Source organism: Xenopus laevis, chromosome 4L (assembly GCF_017654675.1).
Source record: "Xenopus laevis strain J_2021 chromosome 4L, Xenopus_laevis_v10.1, whole genome shotgun sequence".
NCBI lineage: Eukaryota > Metazoa > Chordata > Amphibia > Anura > Pipidae > Xenopus > Xenopus laevis.
The window spans coordinates 25,867,214-25,886,537 of NC_054377.1; the positions used below are offsets into that span (position 1 = coordinate 25,867,214).

The 19,324-nt window shown below is 41.8% G+C and overlaps 2 protein-coding genes across 4 annotated transcripts; one reads left to right on the plus strand and one right to left on the minus strand.

Moving 5' to 3' along the window:
* Nucleotides 1–469: 469 nt before the first annotated feature.
* On the minus strand, nucleotides 470–11,637 carry polr2g.L (polymerase (RNA) II (DNA directed) polypeptide G L homeolog). Its single transcript, NM_001097822.1, is given in 8 exon segments — nucleotides 470–651; nucleotides 1,773–1,806; nucleotides 2,222–2,293; nucleotides 3,865–3,930; nucleotides 4,416–4,466; nucleotides 5,613–5,772; nucleotides 6,055–6,164; nucleotides 11,600–11,637. Coding segments are annotated over 8 exon segments (519 nt in total). The 5' UTR covers nucleotides 11,612–11,637; the 3' UTR covers nucleotides 470–637.
* A 121-nt stretch (nucleotides 11,638–11,758) lies between these two features.
* On the plus strand, nucleotides 11,759–18,402 carry zbtb3.L (zinc finger and BTB domain containing 3 L homeolog). 3 transcript variants are annotated; one of them, XM_018257601.2, is made up of 2 exons: nucleotides 11,759–11,896; nucleotides 15,647–18,402. In XM_018257601.2, the coding sequence occupies exon 2, from the start codon at nucleotides 15,649–15,651 to the stop codon at nucleotides 17,776–17,778; it is 2,130 nt and encodes a 709-aa protein (XP_018113090.1). In that variant the 5' UTR covers nucleotides 11,759–11,896; nucleotides 15,647–15,648; the 3' UTR covers nucleotides 17,779–18,402. The 3 variants fall into 3 exon arrangements, with proteins under 3 accessions (XP_018113090.1, XP_018113089.1, XP_018113088.1); XM_018257600.2 differs by having other exon boundaries at nucleotides 11,847–11,986; XM_018257599.2 differs by lacking the exon at nucleotides 11,759–11,896 and adding an exon at nucleotides 11,993–12,162.
* The last annotated feature ends 922 nt before the right edge of the window (nucleotides 18,403–19,324 follow it).

Here is a 19,324-nt window from a genome sequence, read left to right on the forward strand (position 1 = left end):
GTGATAAATATAATAATCCTAATACACCCATCATACATATTCTGACTGTTAAAAACCTGGGATTCCCAATCTGTGGTAATCCAGTCACTGCTGAATTGAAAATATTCAATAAAAGCTTGATGTCCATTTCATGCCTGAAAGCCCTAAGTGCTGCATAAGATGCACCTCCCAGCATCCCCTGCAAAAGGCTTATAGAACTGTAATGTAATTAAAGGAAAAAAGGGCTGCGAGTTAGACATCATTTTACTTGAGATGGAAATTCTGTTTAGTCGGGGCTTCGTGTGTGTGTGGGTGGGTGAGCATATTAGAGCTGATGTGTAACTAATGTCCAATCTTCAGCCATCTTTGAACTTCACTCCTGAGAGCCACATTCAATGCACTAAACCTTTAGAATGACCATGATGTGAGCAGAGCTTGGCACTAACATCTCTCTATTCATTTATGCAGTGATGGGAATGTACAAGAGGTATTTGTTTGTAGCATTTTATTAAAACAAATGGGAAATTATGTACATGGGGTGAAGAGAGAACAGCATCACCATAAATGGACCCTTTCCTTTTTTATGCAAGGCACCAGAACACAGTGGATGCCCGGAGAGCAGATCAGATCTTACTCCAGAGACAGGGGGTGGTGCACATCAGCTCACCAGACCTACAGCAAAAGGAAGATGGAATTAGGGAGTGAAAACAATACACATCCTATGCAGACTTGCTCCAGTCCTGTATCAGAGCTATACAACCTATGGTTCCCCCTAGCTATGAAGAACAAAATATGGACACTGTAGCCTCAAATATGGTAACGTGCATGAAAAACATGGCTGTATCAGACATAATTCCTAGAATAATATGGGCAGGATCTCTGTGTTTACCCTATATCTCACTATAAAACAGTCTGGCTTCTAGATTTATACATATTGCACGCATCTCATCCTAGCCATGCTCAAACTACCCCCCAATCCAGCCATATTTAAATAAGCTTCCTATTATACACCGTACAAGTGCTGTGTTTGTGGCACAGGGAATATGGCGACAGCAGACACTTGCAATCTATTGACACACATGCTGTGATCCGTCAGCCCAATTTCTTATACACAATACATTTTCTATGTTACTATGTGTAACTTAATATGCATATAGCCAATATCTACCCAGCTTATTTAACTGTAAACGTGCAAAGCTAACAGGGAAATTGTCATGTCCCCAATACCATGACCCAACTGGGCAAAATGTTGTAATACACTGGCTCTTTAAAGGAGACGTCAACCCTTACTGAAAAAAAACCCTACCCCCCTACCCTACATAGAGCCCTCCCTCCCCCCCCCAGCCTAGCTGCCCACCACCCATCCCCCTGGGGAAATGCCCCCAACTTTTTACTTACCCCTCAGTGCAGATTCAGGGATCTCAGTTCACGGCAGCCATCTTTTGGGTCTTTGGTAATCTGAGACCGGCACATGCGCAGTTGGAGCAATTTTTCCTGATTGCAACAACTGCGAATGCGCCAATATGGACGGAAATTGCCAAAGCACCGGAAGAAGACAAAAAGAAACGGAAGATGGCTGCCGTGATCCCTGAATCTGCACAGAGGGGTAAGTAAAAGGGGCATATCCCTTGGGGGGGCAGCTAGTTTGGGAAGGGGGCGGGTCTACATAGGGTAGGGGGTAGGGTTTTTCAGTAAGGGTTGAATTCTCCATTAAGGGGGCAAATATCAACATTCCAACGGAAAGGCAATGACAGAAACTAAAATCAACGTCACTGAGCTGGTAAAGTACTCACCAAGATAATCATCCATCAGAGAGCCAATTGCAAACTGTAAGGGAAAAAAGAAAAGATAATCAGCCTATTAATATTTACCACAAAGTATATTATAATTTTTTTAATTTATAGTTCTGCCATCCCCCTTGTACATTGTTGAAAAAAAAAAAAAAACCCCCATTATGATATAAAGCGAAACATGGATACAGAGAAGCCAGACATAAACTATACTCTGGAAAGTAGAAAGTACCACTACAAGGACATATTCCATCCAGTTTAGCAGTCTTCTATAGAGGAGACAAGAGAGCGAACCATTGGTTAACAAGGAGAGGCTTTGGCTTTAGTCTCTACCATCAGAAAGAGGCCCTAGTCCTTGGCAGAAGTGTATCGTATTGTTTATAGCTGCTTGTCCAATTTATGAGCCCAGCATTGCCTGAGACCCACATCTCTTATTCTTACAATGTACTTACAATGTCATTTTTATCCACTCTTGTCCCAACGATTTTGAGCCGGATCTCATCATCCTGTTGAATGACAACATCCTAAAAAAAGAAACAGGATAGGATTTATGAATGTTAAACTCTAAATATATGTTTATGAAAACTATTCACCTTGAAATTAACTTTTAGTATGATGCAGAGTGATTTTCTGAGACGATTTGGAATTGGTTTTCATTTTTATTATTTGTGTTTTTTTTATTTATTTAGCAGCTCTACAGTTTGCAGTTTCAGCAGTCTGGTTTCTAGGGTCCAAGTTACCCTAGCAACTATGTACTGATTTGAAAGAAAAAAAAAAAAGAAATGGGAGTAGGAGAGGGCCTAAATAGAAAGAGGAGTAATAAAAAACAATTAATTAATTTGTAGCCTTACAATTAGGGATGCACTGAATCCACTTACTTGGGATGCAGCTGAATCCTCAAATCCTTTGTGAAAGATTACAGAACCAAATCCTAATTTGCGTACGCAAATTAGGGGCAGGAAAGGAAGAAGTTTAAAAAATCCTTTTGTGATGAAAAGTCACATGATCTTCCTACCCGCCCCTAATCTACATATGCAAATTAGGAATTGGTTCGGCCATGCAGAAGGATTCGGCCGATCCCTACTTAAAATTTGTTTTTAAATTATATCTTTTTACAGATTAACTCGTTGTGAAAAGGACTTTAGAATTTTTACCAAACTGTCTTCTGTCTACATGAAACCATTTCACTTGGAGGATTATTTAGTAATATGTGGGACTTTTTTTTTTTTACAAAGTTTTTCACTATCACCCTTTCATGGCCTGGCTGAATAATTACCCATTGGCAGTAGGGATGCACCGAATCTACTATTTTGGATTCGGCCGAACCCCGATTCGGCCGAATACTGAACCAAATCCGAATTTGCATATGCAAATTAGGGGTGGGAATGGGAAACCATTTTTACTTCCTTGCTTTGTGACAAAAAGTCACGCAATTTCCCTTCCCACCCCTAATTTGCGTATGCAAATTAGGATTCGGTTCGGCTGGGGAGAAGGATTCGGCCAAATCCGAATCCTGCTGAAAAAGGCCAAATCCTGGATTAAGTGCATCCCTACTTTTCCATGCATGTAGTGTTTAATAAACTTAAATAAAATTTTGCAGCAACTCGTTGCGCTTTATTGAAGTTCATCACCACCATTTTTCTTGAATACTTGGCTTCGTTGGACAGAAGCGACAGTGACTGAACTGACTTGTTGAATACTCCTATTTCACGTATTACAATTTGTTTTTAGTTGGGGTCAGTGACCCCCATTTGAAATCTGGACAGAAGAAGGTAAAAAAAATGCAAAAACTATAAAAAAAAGCAAAAATGAAGGCCAATTGAAAAGTTGCTTAAAAATATCAATTCTATAACATACAAAAGGTTGACTTAAAGGTGATACCCCCTTTAATTTGGAGGGTGTAAAATATCTCTAGATTGGTAATATCCTTAACTTTGAGTAAACAGGAAGTGGATATGGAAGAAACTACAGAGGTGCATATAATGAGTGTTAATTCATTTGGCATAACAGGATGAATGAACAAAAACGTGTCATGCAAAGATAATGCTGTGGTTTATAGCCAATAACACAGAAGGATACAAGAAGTGCAAATTACCTCGTCCACTGTCTTATAACATGGTGGGTTAGAATTTGGGTCAAATTCCATTTCCGATGGGATTGACTTTGAGAAAGAAAGAAAAAAAAATAAATAATAATAATTAATGAGTTAGTACTGAAAGATAAAATCACATTGCATGAAAAAACATTATCACTTGCAATAGTACTTCTAACTCAAAGATCACTTCATGGTGTACTTGCACCCAGATCGGCAGGTAGACAGCACCCTGTCACCCACATTTATTTGTATTGTAATCGCCTGGACCAGTGGGTGAAACATGGGAGTCAGACTAATGCAACTCAAAAACGTTCACTAACCCACTGAGGAGTGACAATAACTTGACATGTAAGTCCATTGCAATTAAGGTGATTGGCTGAAAGGTAACAAATCTCCAAGAATCACATTATAACCCGAATAAACTTGTTAGCTATTCAACATGCCTATTTACACAAACAAGAGAGAGAGAGATACCAGCCCTGTGAGATACATGCGTATGTGAGTACAAAGAGGTAAGAAACAGTAGTAGATATATTGTATAAATAACTCACGTGTCTCGATATGAAGCAGGACATTGGACCGATTTCAGTGAATAATCCAACCTGTAGGGACCAAGCAAGGGGTTAAGTGCACTGCATATCCCTGAATCATCCATTGCATACAGGCCAACCTACATTCCTCCTGCTGATGATATGCCACAAATCTGAGCATCCGAATTCAGGCACAGCAAAAAGAGAATAGCCAACGTGGTACTGCTAGTTGCTGTTAAAGGAGAACTAAAGCTTAATTGAAGAAGTAGACTAGAAATGTTGTACATTATGCTTTGTGCTTCTGTGCCAGCCCAAGGCAACCACAGCCCTTTAGCAGTAAAGATCTGTCTCCAAAGATGCCCCAGTAGCTCCCGATCTTTTCTGCCGATTCACTGCACATGCTCTGTGCTGCTGTCACTGAGCTTAGGGATCCACTCACAATATACAGTACACATAGAATAGAAACGTCACGATATAAAGCTGATTAGTAATTAATACAGATAATTACAACATGGCAGCACAGAAACTAATGCAATTAGCATCAGAATTTAATAATCAACCCTGTAGCATCAGCTTATATTACAGAAAATCATTTTCTGCTGGATAATTAGTGACAACCCCTAAGCTTAGCTTCTCAACAGCTGCTCAGAGCCCACTGAGCATGTGAGTGTCAGACACTTTCCAAGATGGTAACCCCGCTGTGACAGGTTTGAAGTCCTGGATCATTGCTGCTATTGACAAGCTGAAACTTAAGGCTGGTGCAATAAGTTCACTATGTAAAACATGGCATTTTTAGCCACATTCATTTGTAGGCTTTAATTATCCTTTAATGTTTCAGTAACACGTGCTCCTGGGACAGAATAGATGACAATGTGGTTATGCTAAAATGTCTTGTAAAAATATTGTTATCCCAGGTATGATGCAGGTTTAATTTACAGCACGAGGAGGAGGGGAATAATTTGATCTGATCGATTAGGGATGCACCGAATCCAGGATTTGGTTCGGGTTATGCAAATTAGGTGCAGGGAGGGAAATCGCATGACTTTTTTTCACAAAACAAGGAAGTAAAAAATGTTTTTCCCTTCCCACCCCTAATTTGCATTTGCAAATTCGGTATTCGGTCGAATCTTTTGCAAAGGATTTGGGGGTTTGGCCGAATGCAAAATAGTGGATTTTGGTGCATCCCTAGACAGGATCACCAATATGTACAGCTCTCACCTTATTAACCTGGGTCACCACAGCATCCACCACCTCACCCTTGAAAGGACGGAAGACAATGGCCTTGTACTTGACAGGATACAGCACAAACCCTCTGCCTGGCTGGATCACCCCGGCCCCAATGTTATCGATTGTGGTTACTGCGATCACAAAACCATACCTGGGGAAGAGAGTCGAGGGACATTAAGAAGGTATTCATGAAACATGTGGAGGGGCCGGCTTTGAGAATTGTGTCTACTGGACAAAGAAAGAAAACATACAAAAGTATATTTCTGACAGTTTCCCTAAGCAGTACAGGGCCTCGAGAAAACGAGTGGCGGGTTTTCTCCTGTTTATTGCTAATAATAGCTCCACTCAGCAGTACAGTGGCACTAGTGTGTGCACATGCATTTGTTCTAGTGTGTGTGTGTGTGCAATCCTACTTGTACATATACATACTTACTTGCCAGTACATGTTCCCTCTACCTCAGTGAAGAGTTTCTGTTTGACAGTGTTGAGAAGGTTAGGGCCAAAATATCTTGGGTGCAGAAGAATTTCATGTTCCAGTGAGATCTGAGGATAAGAGAAGAGAAAAAAATGCTCATAATTGTGGCTTAACGGCCAGTCTAATTAGCTTAAGTTACAGTGTCGCGAGGAATAGTAACGGATTTTAAAATACATTTATAGGTATGATAGTTTGCTGCATACTGTAGTATTTACTTCCTGCATTCAACATAACCAGACCATTTCTACTGCCTCAGACACCCAAAAGGAGAGGGCATCATACATATCCATATATACAGGCAAATTGTTGGCCACCTTGGTTGGAAATTGGCTGACATTTGCCCCATGTGTACCCTCTTTTTGTAAAAGAGAACATGTAGATACATTATGTACCTCACAAATATATCAAAATCTTAAACACCACGACTGGGTGAAAAGTTGCGCCGAATCCAGGATTCTGCCTTTTTCAGCAGGATTCGGATTTGGCCGAATCCTTCTGCCCGGCCAAACTGAATCCTAATTTGCATATGCAAATTAGCGGTGGAGAGGGAAACCACATGACTTTTTGTCACAAAACAAGGAAGTAAAAAATGTTTTCCCCTTCCCACCCCTAATTTGCATATGCAAATTCGGTTCAGTATTTTCGCAAAGGATTCGGTGGTTCGGCCGAATCCAAAATAGTGGATTCAGTGCATACCTAGTGAAAAGGAAAGAAAAGTTGAGAAGAAGGAACGAACAGTAAGGATAATATTATAGCTGCTTCTCATATCACTCTTCTTAAAGGGGTTGATTGCCTTTAAATGAATTAATAAAAGTAGAGGTTGATATTCTGAAACAATTTGAATGATTTCGCTTTTTGTTCAGCAACTCTGCCATTTGGAATTTCAGCAGCTGTTGGGTTGCTATGGCCTAAATTTCCCTAGAAACCAGGTAGTGGTTTGATTGAGAGACTGAATGATGAACAGGAGAGGCCTGAATATAAAGAAAAGCTATAAAAGTAGCAATAACAAGAAATGTGTAGCATTACAGAGCATTTGCTTTTAAGATGGAGCCAGTGACCACCATTTGAAAACTGGAAAGAGTCAGAAAAAGGTGGCAAATTATTCAAAAACTATTAAGAAAATGAAGACCAATTGAAAAGTTGCTAAGAATAGGCCATTCTATAGCATACTAAAGTAAACTTCAAGGTAAGCAAGCCTTTTGAAGGGATAGTTCTCCTTTAAGTTTTTTTTTTTTTTTTTTAAATTTTTATTTATTTCCAGAGCAAGTTCAACATCCAGTGTAATACAGCAATACACATCATAAAAGCAATATTGTTGGAACCCATTGCACTGAAAACTCATTTTCATTTTTAAATTCTTAATAATACCCTGGGAAAACAATCACAGACGGGAAAGAGTTACCCGGGAGACAGAAAAGAAGAGAAGAAAAGAGAAGAAGAGAGGCCCTAAAAAAAAAAAAAAAAAAAAAAAAGAAAAACGAAGGGAGAGAGAAAAGGGAAGAGTCATACCATTACTTTGCTATACAAAGGACACGTATCAATTCAAGTATACCCCTAAGCAGCGAAGGCCCTCAGCAATAACAAATAGTTCAATCGTTCCATATTAAGGTGACTCCATGAGCCAGTCAAGCAAGGGTTGAGAGACATCTTGTTGCCTATTAGAGTAGGATTCGTTTTGCAGGATCCAAAGTGTCCAGACTGCATTGAATTTGGCCGGACATCCCCTAGCAAAGTACACTTGTTCCAGAATCGGCAAAGCCTGTTCCACCAAAGTAATCCAGAGGGCAAGGGAGGGTGGGAATTCCTCCTTCCATTTAATGGCAATAGCTTTCTTGGCATAGAAGAGCAAGAAGGTAAGCAGTATGGTTTCTGTACGGGAAGTAGTAGTATCCGATAGGAAATTTAACAAAAGAACAGAAGGATGAATCTCGATTGGGAGAGCCATTAGATGAGAAATATAGGTGGCGATCTCCGACCAGAATCCTTGGATGGACGGGCAACTCCAGACCAGATGGAAAAAGTCCGCATTGGAACCTTTACACCGGTTGCATTGATCAGGAAAGGTAGGGTTAATCCTGTGAAGGACATGTGGCGTATAGTAGGCTCTGTGAATATACTTAAATTGTATGAGCCTGTCCCTGGCTCGGATTAATGGTTGGATAGAATCAGATAAAATAACCTCCCATTGCTCCTGCGTCAAATCAGGAATATTTGTAACCCACTTTTGATACAGTTCCAGCCTAGGAGGGTTACCTCTGGGTCTAAGGCAAGTATAAATGGTAGAGAGAGGTTTATGCAGATTTTCCTTACGTATGACTTTTTCAAGTGGAGAGAGTTCAATATGGAGGTCAATTGATTGAAATTGTTGAGCCAGAGCATGTCGCACTTGAAAGTATCTAAATAACATACTATTGGGAATCTTAAAATTGTCCTTAAGCTGTTGGAAGGATAATAAATGGTTATCAGCATACAGATCACCAACACATTTTATACCAAAGTGCGCCCAAATCTGGGGGTCTGGAACAGAGGCTAAATGCTGTAGGTTAGGGTTATACCAGAGAGGAGTATATGGGGAAAAAACCGGAATGGGCCTCCTTAGTCTATGGGAACCTTTCTGCCAGGCTTTCACAGTATTATGGATCATTGGAGTAGGATAAGACAGACCCGGGGGCCTACGATATATCAAGTGTCTAAGCCCCTCCAACGATCCAATCAATTGCGCTTCCAACAATGTAACAGGGTCTTCCGGAGTTGGATCTAGCCAACGAATTACAGATGTTAATTGCGAGGCTAGGAAATACCCATACATGTCAGGCGCAGCCAAGCCGCCCTCGTCCAGTGGGGAGGTCAGGACCTTATATGCAACCCTAGTAGGGCCCGGGGACCAATAGAGTCTGGTCAAGTGGCTTTGTAATTGTTTGAAGAATCGCATGGGAATCCAAATTGGAGACTGGCGGAAAAGGTAGAGAAATTTAGGCAGAAACTTCATTTTAAAAAGATTAATTCTACCGATTAAAGATAGTGGAAGTCGAAGCCATTTATCAATAGTTGTGATAAGATGGGACATTAAGGGGTCTAAGTTGAGCTCTACGAATTTAACTAACTGTGGATGAATGTGAATACCCAAATACTTAATTGCCTCTACGCGGACCAAAGGGAGTGAGGGATCCATGTTAAGTAAAGCCTGGGGGTCGAATGCCATGATGGATGATTTCGTCCAATTAATTTTCAAACCTGAATACTCAGTATGGAGGTTAATTAACTCCAGAGCCTTATGAAGCGAAGGGCCTGCATCATTGAGATAAAGGAGAGTGTCATCCGCAAATAATGAAATTTTTTCTCTAAGTTTCCCTATCTCAAACCCCCGAATCTCAGGTGTTGCCCTAATCAAACATGCCAAAGGTTCCATAGCTAACGCAAAAAGGCTTGGCGACAAGGGACAACCTTGTCGGGTGCCTCTAGCTAGAACAAAGGGAGGTGAAAGTTCTAGGTTCGAAAGGATACTGGCGTTGGGCTGGTTATACAGAGCTTTAATCCATGATATAAAGGTCTTACGGAACCCAAAGGTTTGTAAGGTTTGCCACAGATATTCCCATTCCACCGAGTCAAATGCCTTCTCGTTATCCAAGAAGGCAATGGCTCTGGTACCCTGATTGTTCTCCTTTAAGTTATGTTAATATGTACAGAATGCCCTATTCTTAGCAAAGTTTCAATTAATCTTCATTTTTTTTCTTTTTTTTATAGCTTTTATTTGCCTTCTTTCGCCTCTTTAAAAATAGAAGGGTATGGAGAGCACCAGCATTCATAAATGACTGAGAAAGGCCTATGCAGGATGAAAATCTATAGTAAAGAACTTCTATTACAAAGTGTAAAACACATGAACGGCCCAGTTCTTGATTCCTGCCGGACTAAAAGGTGCACCTCAACTTTGGTTAGACGCGGCTTTTATTTTTTCGTAAAGCAGCTGTTGAACTGTAAAATAAAGTGTTGATTTCCATGGGGGGGGGGCGGATTAGATTGTGAGATCACTGGCACCATCTACCTGCTGGACATAACGTTCTACTTACTGTCCTCTATATAGGCAAGGCCAGGTAGTATAGGGGCATACATTTGCCTAATGATTTGGTGAGGTACAGGATTTTTCACTAAGTATTAACAAAATCACCCAGGGGGATTATATGTACGGTAATACAGCTTCTCTGCTGTACACCTGCCTTGTCTCTGATTTTAATGACTTTGGAGCTCTGTAAAGCTTAGGGATGCACCGAATCCACTATTTTGGAACCAAAACCTAATTTGCATATGCAAATTAAGGGTGGGAAGGGGAAAAAAATTGTACTTCCTTGTTTTGTGACAAAAAGTCACACGATTTCCCTACCCACCCCTAAATTGCATATGCAAATTAGGGTTCGGATTTGGTTCGGCTGAATCCTGCTGAAAAAGGCCGAATCCTGGACTAATCCCAAACCGAATCCTGGATTTGGTGCATCCCTAGTAAAGCTACAAATGTATTGTTATTGCTACTTTTAATTTCTCGTTTTTCTATTCAGGCCCTCTCCTATTCACAGGTAGTTTTAAATGTTGGTGTTGTCCTCCCACACTTCAATCTATAACAGGGTTCATCTCAACAGAGTAGTGGCACCACCAAAGCCATCAAATTTCCAAGATCAGCATAAAATTCACTTTGGAGAACCACAGTGAGTTCAGTGTTATTTTCTCGTACATAACCTGTTTCTGATATACATATCCACATCAAACACCAGATGAAGGATATGTATATCTGAAACATTGTGTACGAGAAAATAAAACAACACTGAACTCACTGTGGTTCTCCAGAGTGAATTGTATCCCTCTCCTATTCCAGTCTCTTTTTCAAATCAATTCATGGTTGCTAGGGTAATTTGGATCCTAGAAACCAGATTGCAAATGGTCTCAGAATATCACTCTCTACATCATGATAAAAGTTAATTAAAGGTGAACATCAAGTAGGGGGTGGTGCAATCAGTTGAGAACCAAGATCTTTTTTTCTACTTACTTCTGCCTCTTGCCAGCTTTCACATTAAACCCAACTGCCAAAAGACTATTGCTCTGTGAGGCAACAATTATTATAGTTACTTTTTATAACTCATACATCTTCCAGTCTCTCATACAAAATGCTGCCTGGTTGCTAGGGGAATTTGCACCTTAGCAACCAGATTGCTGCTGATATTCCACACTAGAGCTGCTGAATGGTGAAATAATTGAAAAACCACACATAATATAAGCCTCTGCATCATATTAAATGTTGGTGAAGGACTCCTTATCCTCAGGGGATAACAGTACAACTATATGGAGAGAGTTTGGCAAGTCTATAGTCCAAATAAAAGAAACCTCATGAGGATCAGAGCTGCTGGTCCTGAGACCTAACCAGGGATACACAACATCAGTAATCGATGTAACAACAAGTCAGTGGGATCTCAGTTACCAACACTGGCGCTAGAAATAAGGCAGACGCTGGACTTACATGGTAAAACATCCTTGGACGCCGCAGCGACTTTCTTTGCCGCACGATGTGCTCTATTCCGGGAACAATAAAGTTCTTTCAAAAGGCGGCGCCTGTTGTTGACGTCACTTCGAACAGGAAATGATGTCGAGGCAGCGATGTGTGGCAGGGCCGGCTCGGCTCCTGGTAATCCAGGGATTCGGTGTCGTGCCCTGGTAACGTAGAGAATCGACGTACACCGAGCTGAGAAATTAAACACAAACCGGGACTGCTCTGTCTTCTAGTACATCGAGCGCTGCCCTTAACCAACTCTTACAGGTTAACCACAGCATTGGGGACGGGCCTGAGAGAAAAAGGGACCAATAGGCTTGCACAAAGGGCGTGGCTTAAGTGATTCGCTTTGTGCAGGTAAAGGGGGGATGGCTGGATCACGTGATCGAAAATGAAACGCTGTAGTCTAGTTAAAAATGTTGACATTGCGAGGGATGAGTGGATGTAGGATATTCCTTGTTGCTAATGAAAGCTGTTTGGATTAATCAAGAGTGGTCTGAGGCTGGATGCGAAGTAGTTCCCTTGTCTCTGAGGTGGGAATAACTGTTGTATTTTATTAATTTACTATGTCTTAAGTGGGTGGGTGCAGGGCCGGACTGGGAGTAAAAAGCAATCCACTCATAATTGTGTACATGTGTTTAACTTCTACACACGCATATTTTATATATGTATATCCTTATAATCTACAGTAGGGGGTACATTATTCCTTATAATACATGAGTGATACTCCGAGTTCCCTGTATAACTCAGTCTGCAGCCTTGTGCCTTTATATGGTCACAGAACCCCTCAGTGACTTCTGATATCCTTATCATTTACAGTAGTGGTACACTATTCCTTATAATACACAACTGATACTCAGAGTTCCCTGTATAAACTCAGCCTTGTGCCTTTATATAGTCACAGAACCCCTCAGTGACTTCTTATATCCTTATAATTTACAGTAGGGCGTACATTATTCCTTATAATACATGAGTTATACTCAGTTCCCTGTATAACTCAGTCTGCAGCCTTGTGTCTTTATATGGTCACAGAACAACCCCTCAGTGACCTCTAATATCCTTTTCATTTACAGTAGAGGGTACACTATTCCTTATAATACACAAGTGATACTCAGAGTTCCCTGTATAACTCTCTGCCAAGCTGCATTCATCTTTATTGGTGGCAAAACAATCCTATTGGGTTCATTGAATGTTCACCTTCCAACACTTTTTTTCCAGTTCATTTCTTTTTAGTTCACCAGAAATAAATACTTTTTTCAGTTGCTTTCTATTATTTATTTGTGATCAGTTTTCTAATATTAAGGTTTAAACTTTTATTTTTTACCTTTTTATGACTTTCTAAAGCAGCTCTGGGAGGAGGGTCACTGACTCTGTAACTGTTCTGAATTGATACATTTAGTTGATACATTTCTTATTATTGTCCCTGCAGAGCAGAATCCCTGAGTTTCATTAAAGGCAGCTGTTAGATTTGATACAATAGTCGCTAATGTAACAAACTGTAACAGTTCAGAATCTGCAACTGGATTACTGACCTGCCAGACTGAAACACCAGGAACATTAAACTTTAAACTTGAATTTTGGAAAAATGGCAAAAATGGAAAAGCAATTGAAAAAAGTCTTTATTTCTGGTGAACAATTGGAAAACAAGTGAACTAAATCAAGTGTTTGGAAGGTGAACAACACCTTTAAGGTATGGTGATCCAGATTACAAAAAAGATCTCCTATCTTGGAACCCCTGGCTCTCAAGCATTCCAGATAACAGATGCCATAACTGTAGTAGTACAACATGAACTGAAAGACGGTCGAACACTAATTATTAGCTGTTACTATCCTAATGTCACCCAATTATACCAGATATAACATTGCACTTTTGCGCAGGTTTCTGCACCCATTGCTGCTCTAGGTGCCTGCACAATTATGTGTAATTATTATTGAGTTTACTATAATCTTTCTATCTGTGACTTTTGCTTTATAGGTAGGGTTGCCGCTTGGCCAGTAGTTAAAAATGATTTCTGATTCTAATGTTATTAATAGGGAAAAAGGATAAATATATAGGAAGGCCGATATTTTTTTTCCAGAAAAATGGCAACCCTATTTGTAGGGCCCCAAGAGAAGTTGCTCACCCTTTGTCACCCCTAAAGACAGCTCTCAGAATATAATGGTATACCCAGGCAAGAGTGTGGGGGAGGGGGATACAGGCATCATGGTACTTGTGACATATTCTAATATGGCATGTTCTCTCTGGTAGAGAAACATGCTGGCAAGCAGTCTGTAATGTTATATAATAATAATCTGTTTCATGACCATGTTTATGTCTGTAGGAATACTCACTCTGGTTCCTTGTATGGGGCTGATGGTTTGGTGATTAAAGGAGGCTTAAAGGAGAAACAAACCCTAAACATAATAAACCCTTCTCCCCTACCCTTTGTAGACCTTCCAGCCTAGTTGGTACCTGGGGCAAATGCCCCTAACTTTTTACTTACCCCTCGGTGCAGATTCTGTCCCCCACAGTTCATGGCAGCCATCTTTTTTTTCGTTAAACTTCGGAAGCAGACTGTCGTTTCGGCGCATGTGCAGTTGGAGTAATTTTCTGGTCCCTAACAACTGCGCATGCGCCGAAAGTTGTGACAAATTCCAGCGCATGCGCAGTTGTTCGGGACTGGAAAATTACTCCAACTGTGCATGCACCGGATGACATTGGCAGCCCAAAATTATTTGTTTTTCCCAATATATATCAGAACAGGCTTCTTTGTATAATTGTGGTGGAACTGCCAGAGGGCATGATGGTGAGGCTGCACCAGGGCTGCTGCCCCTAGTTATTGATATGAAGAATGTGAGGATCCAGTTTACATTTTGTACCCTTGTCCATAGGGCTGTAGTTATATTACTTTTAGATATCAAATGGGCAGCAAGTCTCATTGGTTAATTACAAAACAGTATAAGTTCATTTATGTGTTCTGGGCTGTAGTTCAGCCACTCTCCAGCAGGGACAGTAGTTTGGATCAGTCTGATTGGCCCATGATAAGGGCTTGGGAATGGTGTCAAGTCCCTGTTATTTGGAGACATTAAAATATAAGTTCCTTTTAGAAATAGAGTTGCTGAATCAAAATGATTGTAGTTTGGTTCACAAGCATTGCAGGCATATGTCTCATTCATGTCATTACTGGAACAAAACACTGGTCTGCAGATTCCTGTTCTGCTGTTTTTTAGAGATTGGGAGATTTCAGATGCCAGAGAATGTTTCATCAAGAAGAAAACCATCCCTTTAGAAAAATATAATATCTCCTCTGGTTGCATGCACAAAACATTTTGGAAAATGTTTGAAAAAGTCTGCCCCTTCCCTCCTGTGCATTACTATACCCATAACTATGAGATTCTAGTTCTGCTCTGAGACACTAGCAGGGGCTATTGATGTTGTCCCAGTGCATGGTGGGAACAAATTGCCTTCTAAATCCCATTTTGCAGCAATAAGATTAAATAGTGGAAGGCTTTACCTTGATTCTCCTCGCTGCAAGGTGCCATACTTTCCCCCATTGGGAGCCGAAGGAATCCGCTTTTCACCAGGCTTATACAAGCAGCCCCTGATTTGTTCCTATTGGTCTCTTTTAGCATTTAATACACAAAACAAAAATCTTGGACAAAGTGAGAGGCTTCCTCTGCTTCATTTATTTCTCTAAAAGCTGCGAACAATGAAGGCAGCATGACAGGTCACTCATAAAACTGTCAGGACCAAAGAAAACCCCTGGACAAAGTCAGTACGTTCATGCTCTTGCTCCTTTACTGATCTCAGCTGTTAGGGAAATAAATCATGCTAACCAAAAGGGAGATCTAATTAGGCAGGGGGTGGCCCCTATGCATTTGCCCAAACTGACAGATTACCAGGCCTGGGTGGGTGGGTAAATTATCAACATATCTAAATATTATTGATATAATTTGCATGTCGTGAGAGATGATTGTGTTGTTTCACTGCTTGCTTTGTAAAGGTTAATGCTGTTTTTCCTCTCTTTACTATTTTAGTCATGGAGTTTCCAGATCACAGTCGCCGTATCCTGCACAGTTTGCGTGACCAGCAGATGCAAGGTTTTCTGTGTGATTGTCAAGTTATAGTTGGTACTGCCCACTTTCTGGCTCACCGCTCTGTCCTGGCCTCTTGCAGCCCCTTTTTTCACATGTCGTGCAGAGAGCATCCAGATACACGGGACCTCACCCTGAATAGCCAGATCGTCACAGCACCAGCCTTTTCTCTACTTATTAACTTTATGTACTGTGGGCGACTCAGCTTCCAGGAGGCACCCGCAGAGGATGTCCTGGCAGCCGCCAGCTACCTTCACATGGATGAGGTTGTGAGGGTCTGCAAAAAGAGGCTGCAGGGCCGAGCACCAGCAGAGGCAGACAGCACACGACGAGAAGAGGAGAGCTCCACAGCCTACCATTTAGCAGAGAATGGAGACGTAAAGCTAAGACTACAGGGTATGGAGTGTGGGCAGAGCAGAACAAGAAATCTGAGATGCCAAGGTGAAGAAGCAGAAGGAAGTGAGCAGAAAGTGCCAGGGAATGCAGCGTTCCAATTGCAGGAAGGAGCAGGGAGTTCTAGATTCCAGAGACAGGAGGCAGTAGGAACAGGGCAGAGATTGGCAGGGAGTTTAGGTCATCAGGCACAGGAGGTGTCAGGAAATGGACAGAGAGTAGCAGCAAGTTCTAGGATTGAGGCACATACAATAGTGGAAGGTGGACAAGAAGTGGCGGGAAGTTCTGGGCTTGGTATACAAGAGGGAACAGGAAGTGGACAGGCAGTTGCAGGTAGTGTAAGAGGTCAAGGGCAGCAATTAACAGTAAGTCATCAAGAGGTGGCAGGGACCTCTAGGTTTGAAGTGCCAAAAAGAACAGAGAATGAGCAGCCAGTACCAGAAAGCATGAGATATCAACAGCAGGATGCTCCACAAAGTACAGTCACACCACACACTCTCAGATATCCTACAGGAAGCCACGATACTTGTTCCAGTGCACAGGCAGCACCATCTAGAAACTCTCCAAAGAGGCAAGAACCAGCAGGCAGCACACAGGGCCCAATAGGAGGTTCCAGGTATTCTCTACAGCCTCAAGAATCTCTACGCGTTAACAACCAAGTCCTGACAATGCCTAGATTGTCTCTGGAAAATCACACAGAAGCAGGGACAACTTTGTCAGTTTCAGGGAGTTTCAGATGTTCATTGCACACATCAGAGCCCACTGGTAGCACAATGGCAACATCAGGAACTTCCAGGTACTGTGTACAGAGTTCACAATTTGCAGGGAACGCAGCGGCGCAACCGGGTGCTGCTAAAATCTCCTTGCAGACACAAGAGCCAACTGGTAGTATGCAGTTGGCTTCCTCTCGCCCAAGATACATTTCTCAAGTTCAGGAGCCTACAGGCAGCATTAGTACACCACCAGGCCTTTCCAGATACCTTCTACAAAGCCCTGAGTCAGCAGGCACCATGCAGGCGGTAGCAGGTACATCCAGATATCCCTTGCCGACCTCTGGTTGTCTGACTGCAAAGCAGAGAGAAGAGGGCGATTGTGCAAAGTCCGAGTTGGCAGTGACCACCACAACACAGCCTGGAATGGAGACTGCAACTGCCCCAAGCCCATGCAGCTCCACTGGTAGTGAAGTGCACCCAGCGCCAGGTGTTACAGTGAAGGTAGAGGCAATTGTGATATCCGACGAGGAATGTGACAGAGGAACTGCATCTTTTAAACGGCATGACTTTGAGGAGGAGGAAGGAGAGGAGGAATCTAACTACTTGCCTTATCATATGATTGCAGTTCCAGGTGGGCACCATCCTGGTTATGGAACCCTTCTGCCTCCATCCATCCATGCAGAGACCATGTATTTGCAGGATTTTGAAGGACACCCTGGTTTTCCCCTATTCCCAGAGGATGTTCCCACCTGCAAAACATGTGGAAAGACCTTTTCTTGCTCCTACACACTCAGACGACATGCCACTGTACATACCAGAGAACGACCCTATGAGTGTCGTTATTGTTTACGCAGCTACACCCAAAGCGGGGACTTATACAGGCACATCCGTAAGGCACACAGTCAGCTTGAGCCAAGTCTCAAGAAACCAAAGGGGGAGATAGAGCCAGCACCCCCTAACTTGCCTTGAAGACTGATTAAAGCTTGGCATCTTTAACTACATATGGTAATTGGGCACATGTGGGATGACTTCTGTTCAAGGAAAAGAGCTTTGACTATGCCCATTTGAACATTAACAACATTCAGACTATATGTGACTGTTGTAATTTATTCATATTTTTTTTTTCTTTGCACAAACGTATGGTTCTTAATGTTATCTTTACAAAAGAAGGAACACCTTTTCATTAAGATTGAAAGGCCAACATGCTTTCTTTACATACAGGAGTCATTTCTGTTGGCTATTGGTTTCTGTGCATATGGTTACTGCTGAAGCACCCTATAAATCCTTGGGGTGATGAGCAGAAGCAAAGAGTCAGAGTTGTATGACTGTCATTAAGCTGTCTCATAATGAGTAAATTAAGTGTTACACATTGAAAAAAAATAATAAGGACTTTTCTTAATCATGGGAAGAAATATTTTAGATATTTTTTACATTACTCTAACACCATAAACTAAAAGCACTATTCTATTCCTTCTATGAATAGGTTGTGCAGTTGTTTACCGACATCCACCTGCAGGCAACTTTCTTTCTGTTGTTCAGATTTTTGAGGGTGTTAAGGTGGCCATACACGGATAGATCCGCTCGTTTGGCGATGTCGCCAAACGAGCGGATCTCCCTCCGATATGCCCACCTTGAGGTGGGCAATATCGGACTGATCCGATCGTGGGCCCTAGGGCCCAACGATCGGATCCTTCACGTTCGCAAACGGGCGGTCGGATCGCGGGACCGCATCAACGAACAGATGCGGCCGCGATCCGACGGGATTTTTAACCCCATCCGATCGAGATCTGGCCGACTTTCGGCCAGATCTCGATCGGGGAAGCCCGTCGGGGGCCCCCATACACGGGCCAATAAACTGCCGACTCGGTCTGTCGGCAGCTTTTATCGGCCCGTGTATGGCCACCTTTACATGCACTGCTAATGCCTTTAGCTAAGATATGAAAGCCTGAAGTATCACAACAGAGCCCAGAATGGAAGAGTCCAACACCCAAAACTCAGTAAAACAGAAAGAAGGCCATTTGCAGCACAAAAGATACTGCGCTAAAACCTTTTTAAATACAGAGCCAAGGAGTGTAGCGCTGATATCCATGTCTATCCATATCACTTTACAGCAGTCGTATTTAAACTGTGGCTTTCCAGATGTTGCTGGGTTACAGCGTCCAGCATTGCTCAGTAAACAAGAATGTTTATGGTCCAGCATTGCTCAGTAAACAAGGTTTATGGAGTTTTAGTCCAACAAGAACTACAGATTGGACGTTATCAGATTTTTTATTTTGTGCTAAACCATTACGGTATATATAAACCTGGCCTTTTGATAGTCTGTGGTACATTTTTACACTATTGCACTTATAATGGGCATTTCACCATAAAAGTATCTTTTAGTATGATGGAGACAGTTTGCAGTTGGTCTTGTTTATTCAAGTTGTTGAATCATTTACAGACCACTGACCATTAGAATGTTGAGTATTCGTTGTGCTCTCTGTTTCTTTTGGGGAAACATGTTTTTTCCAAAACG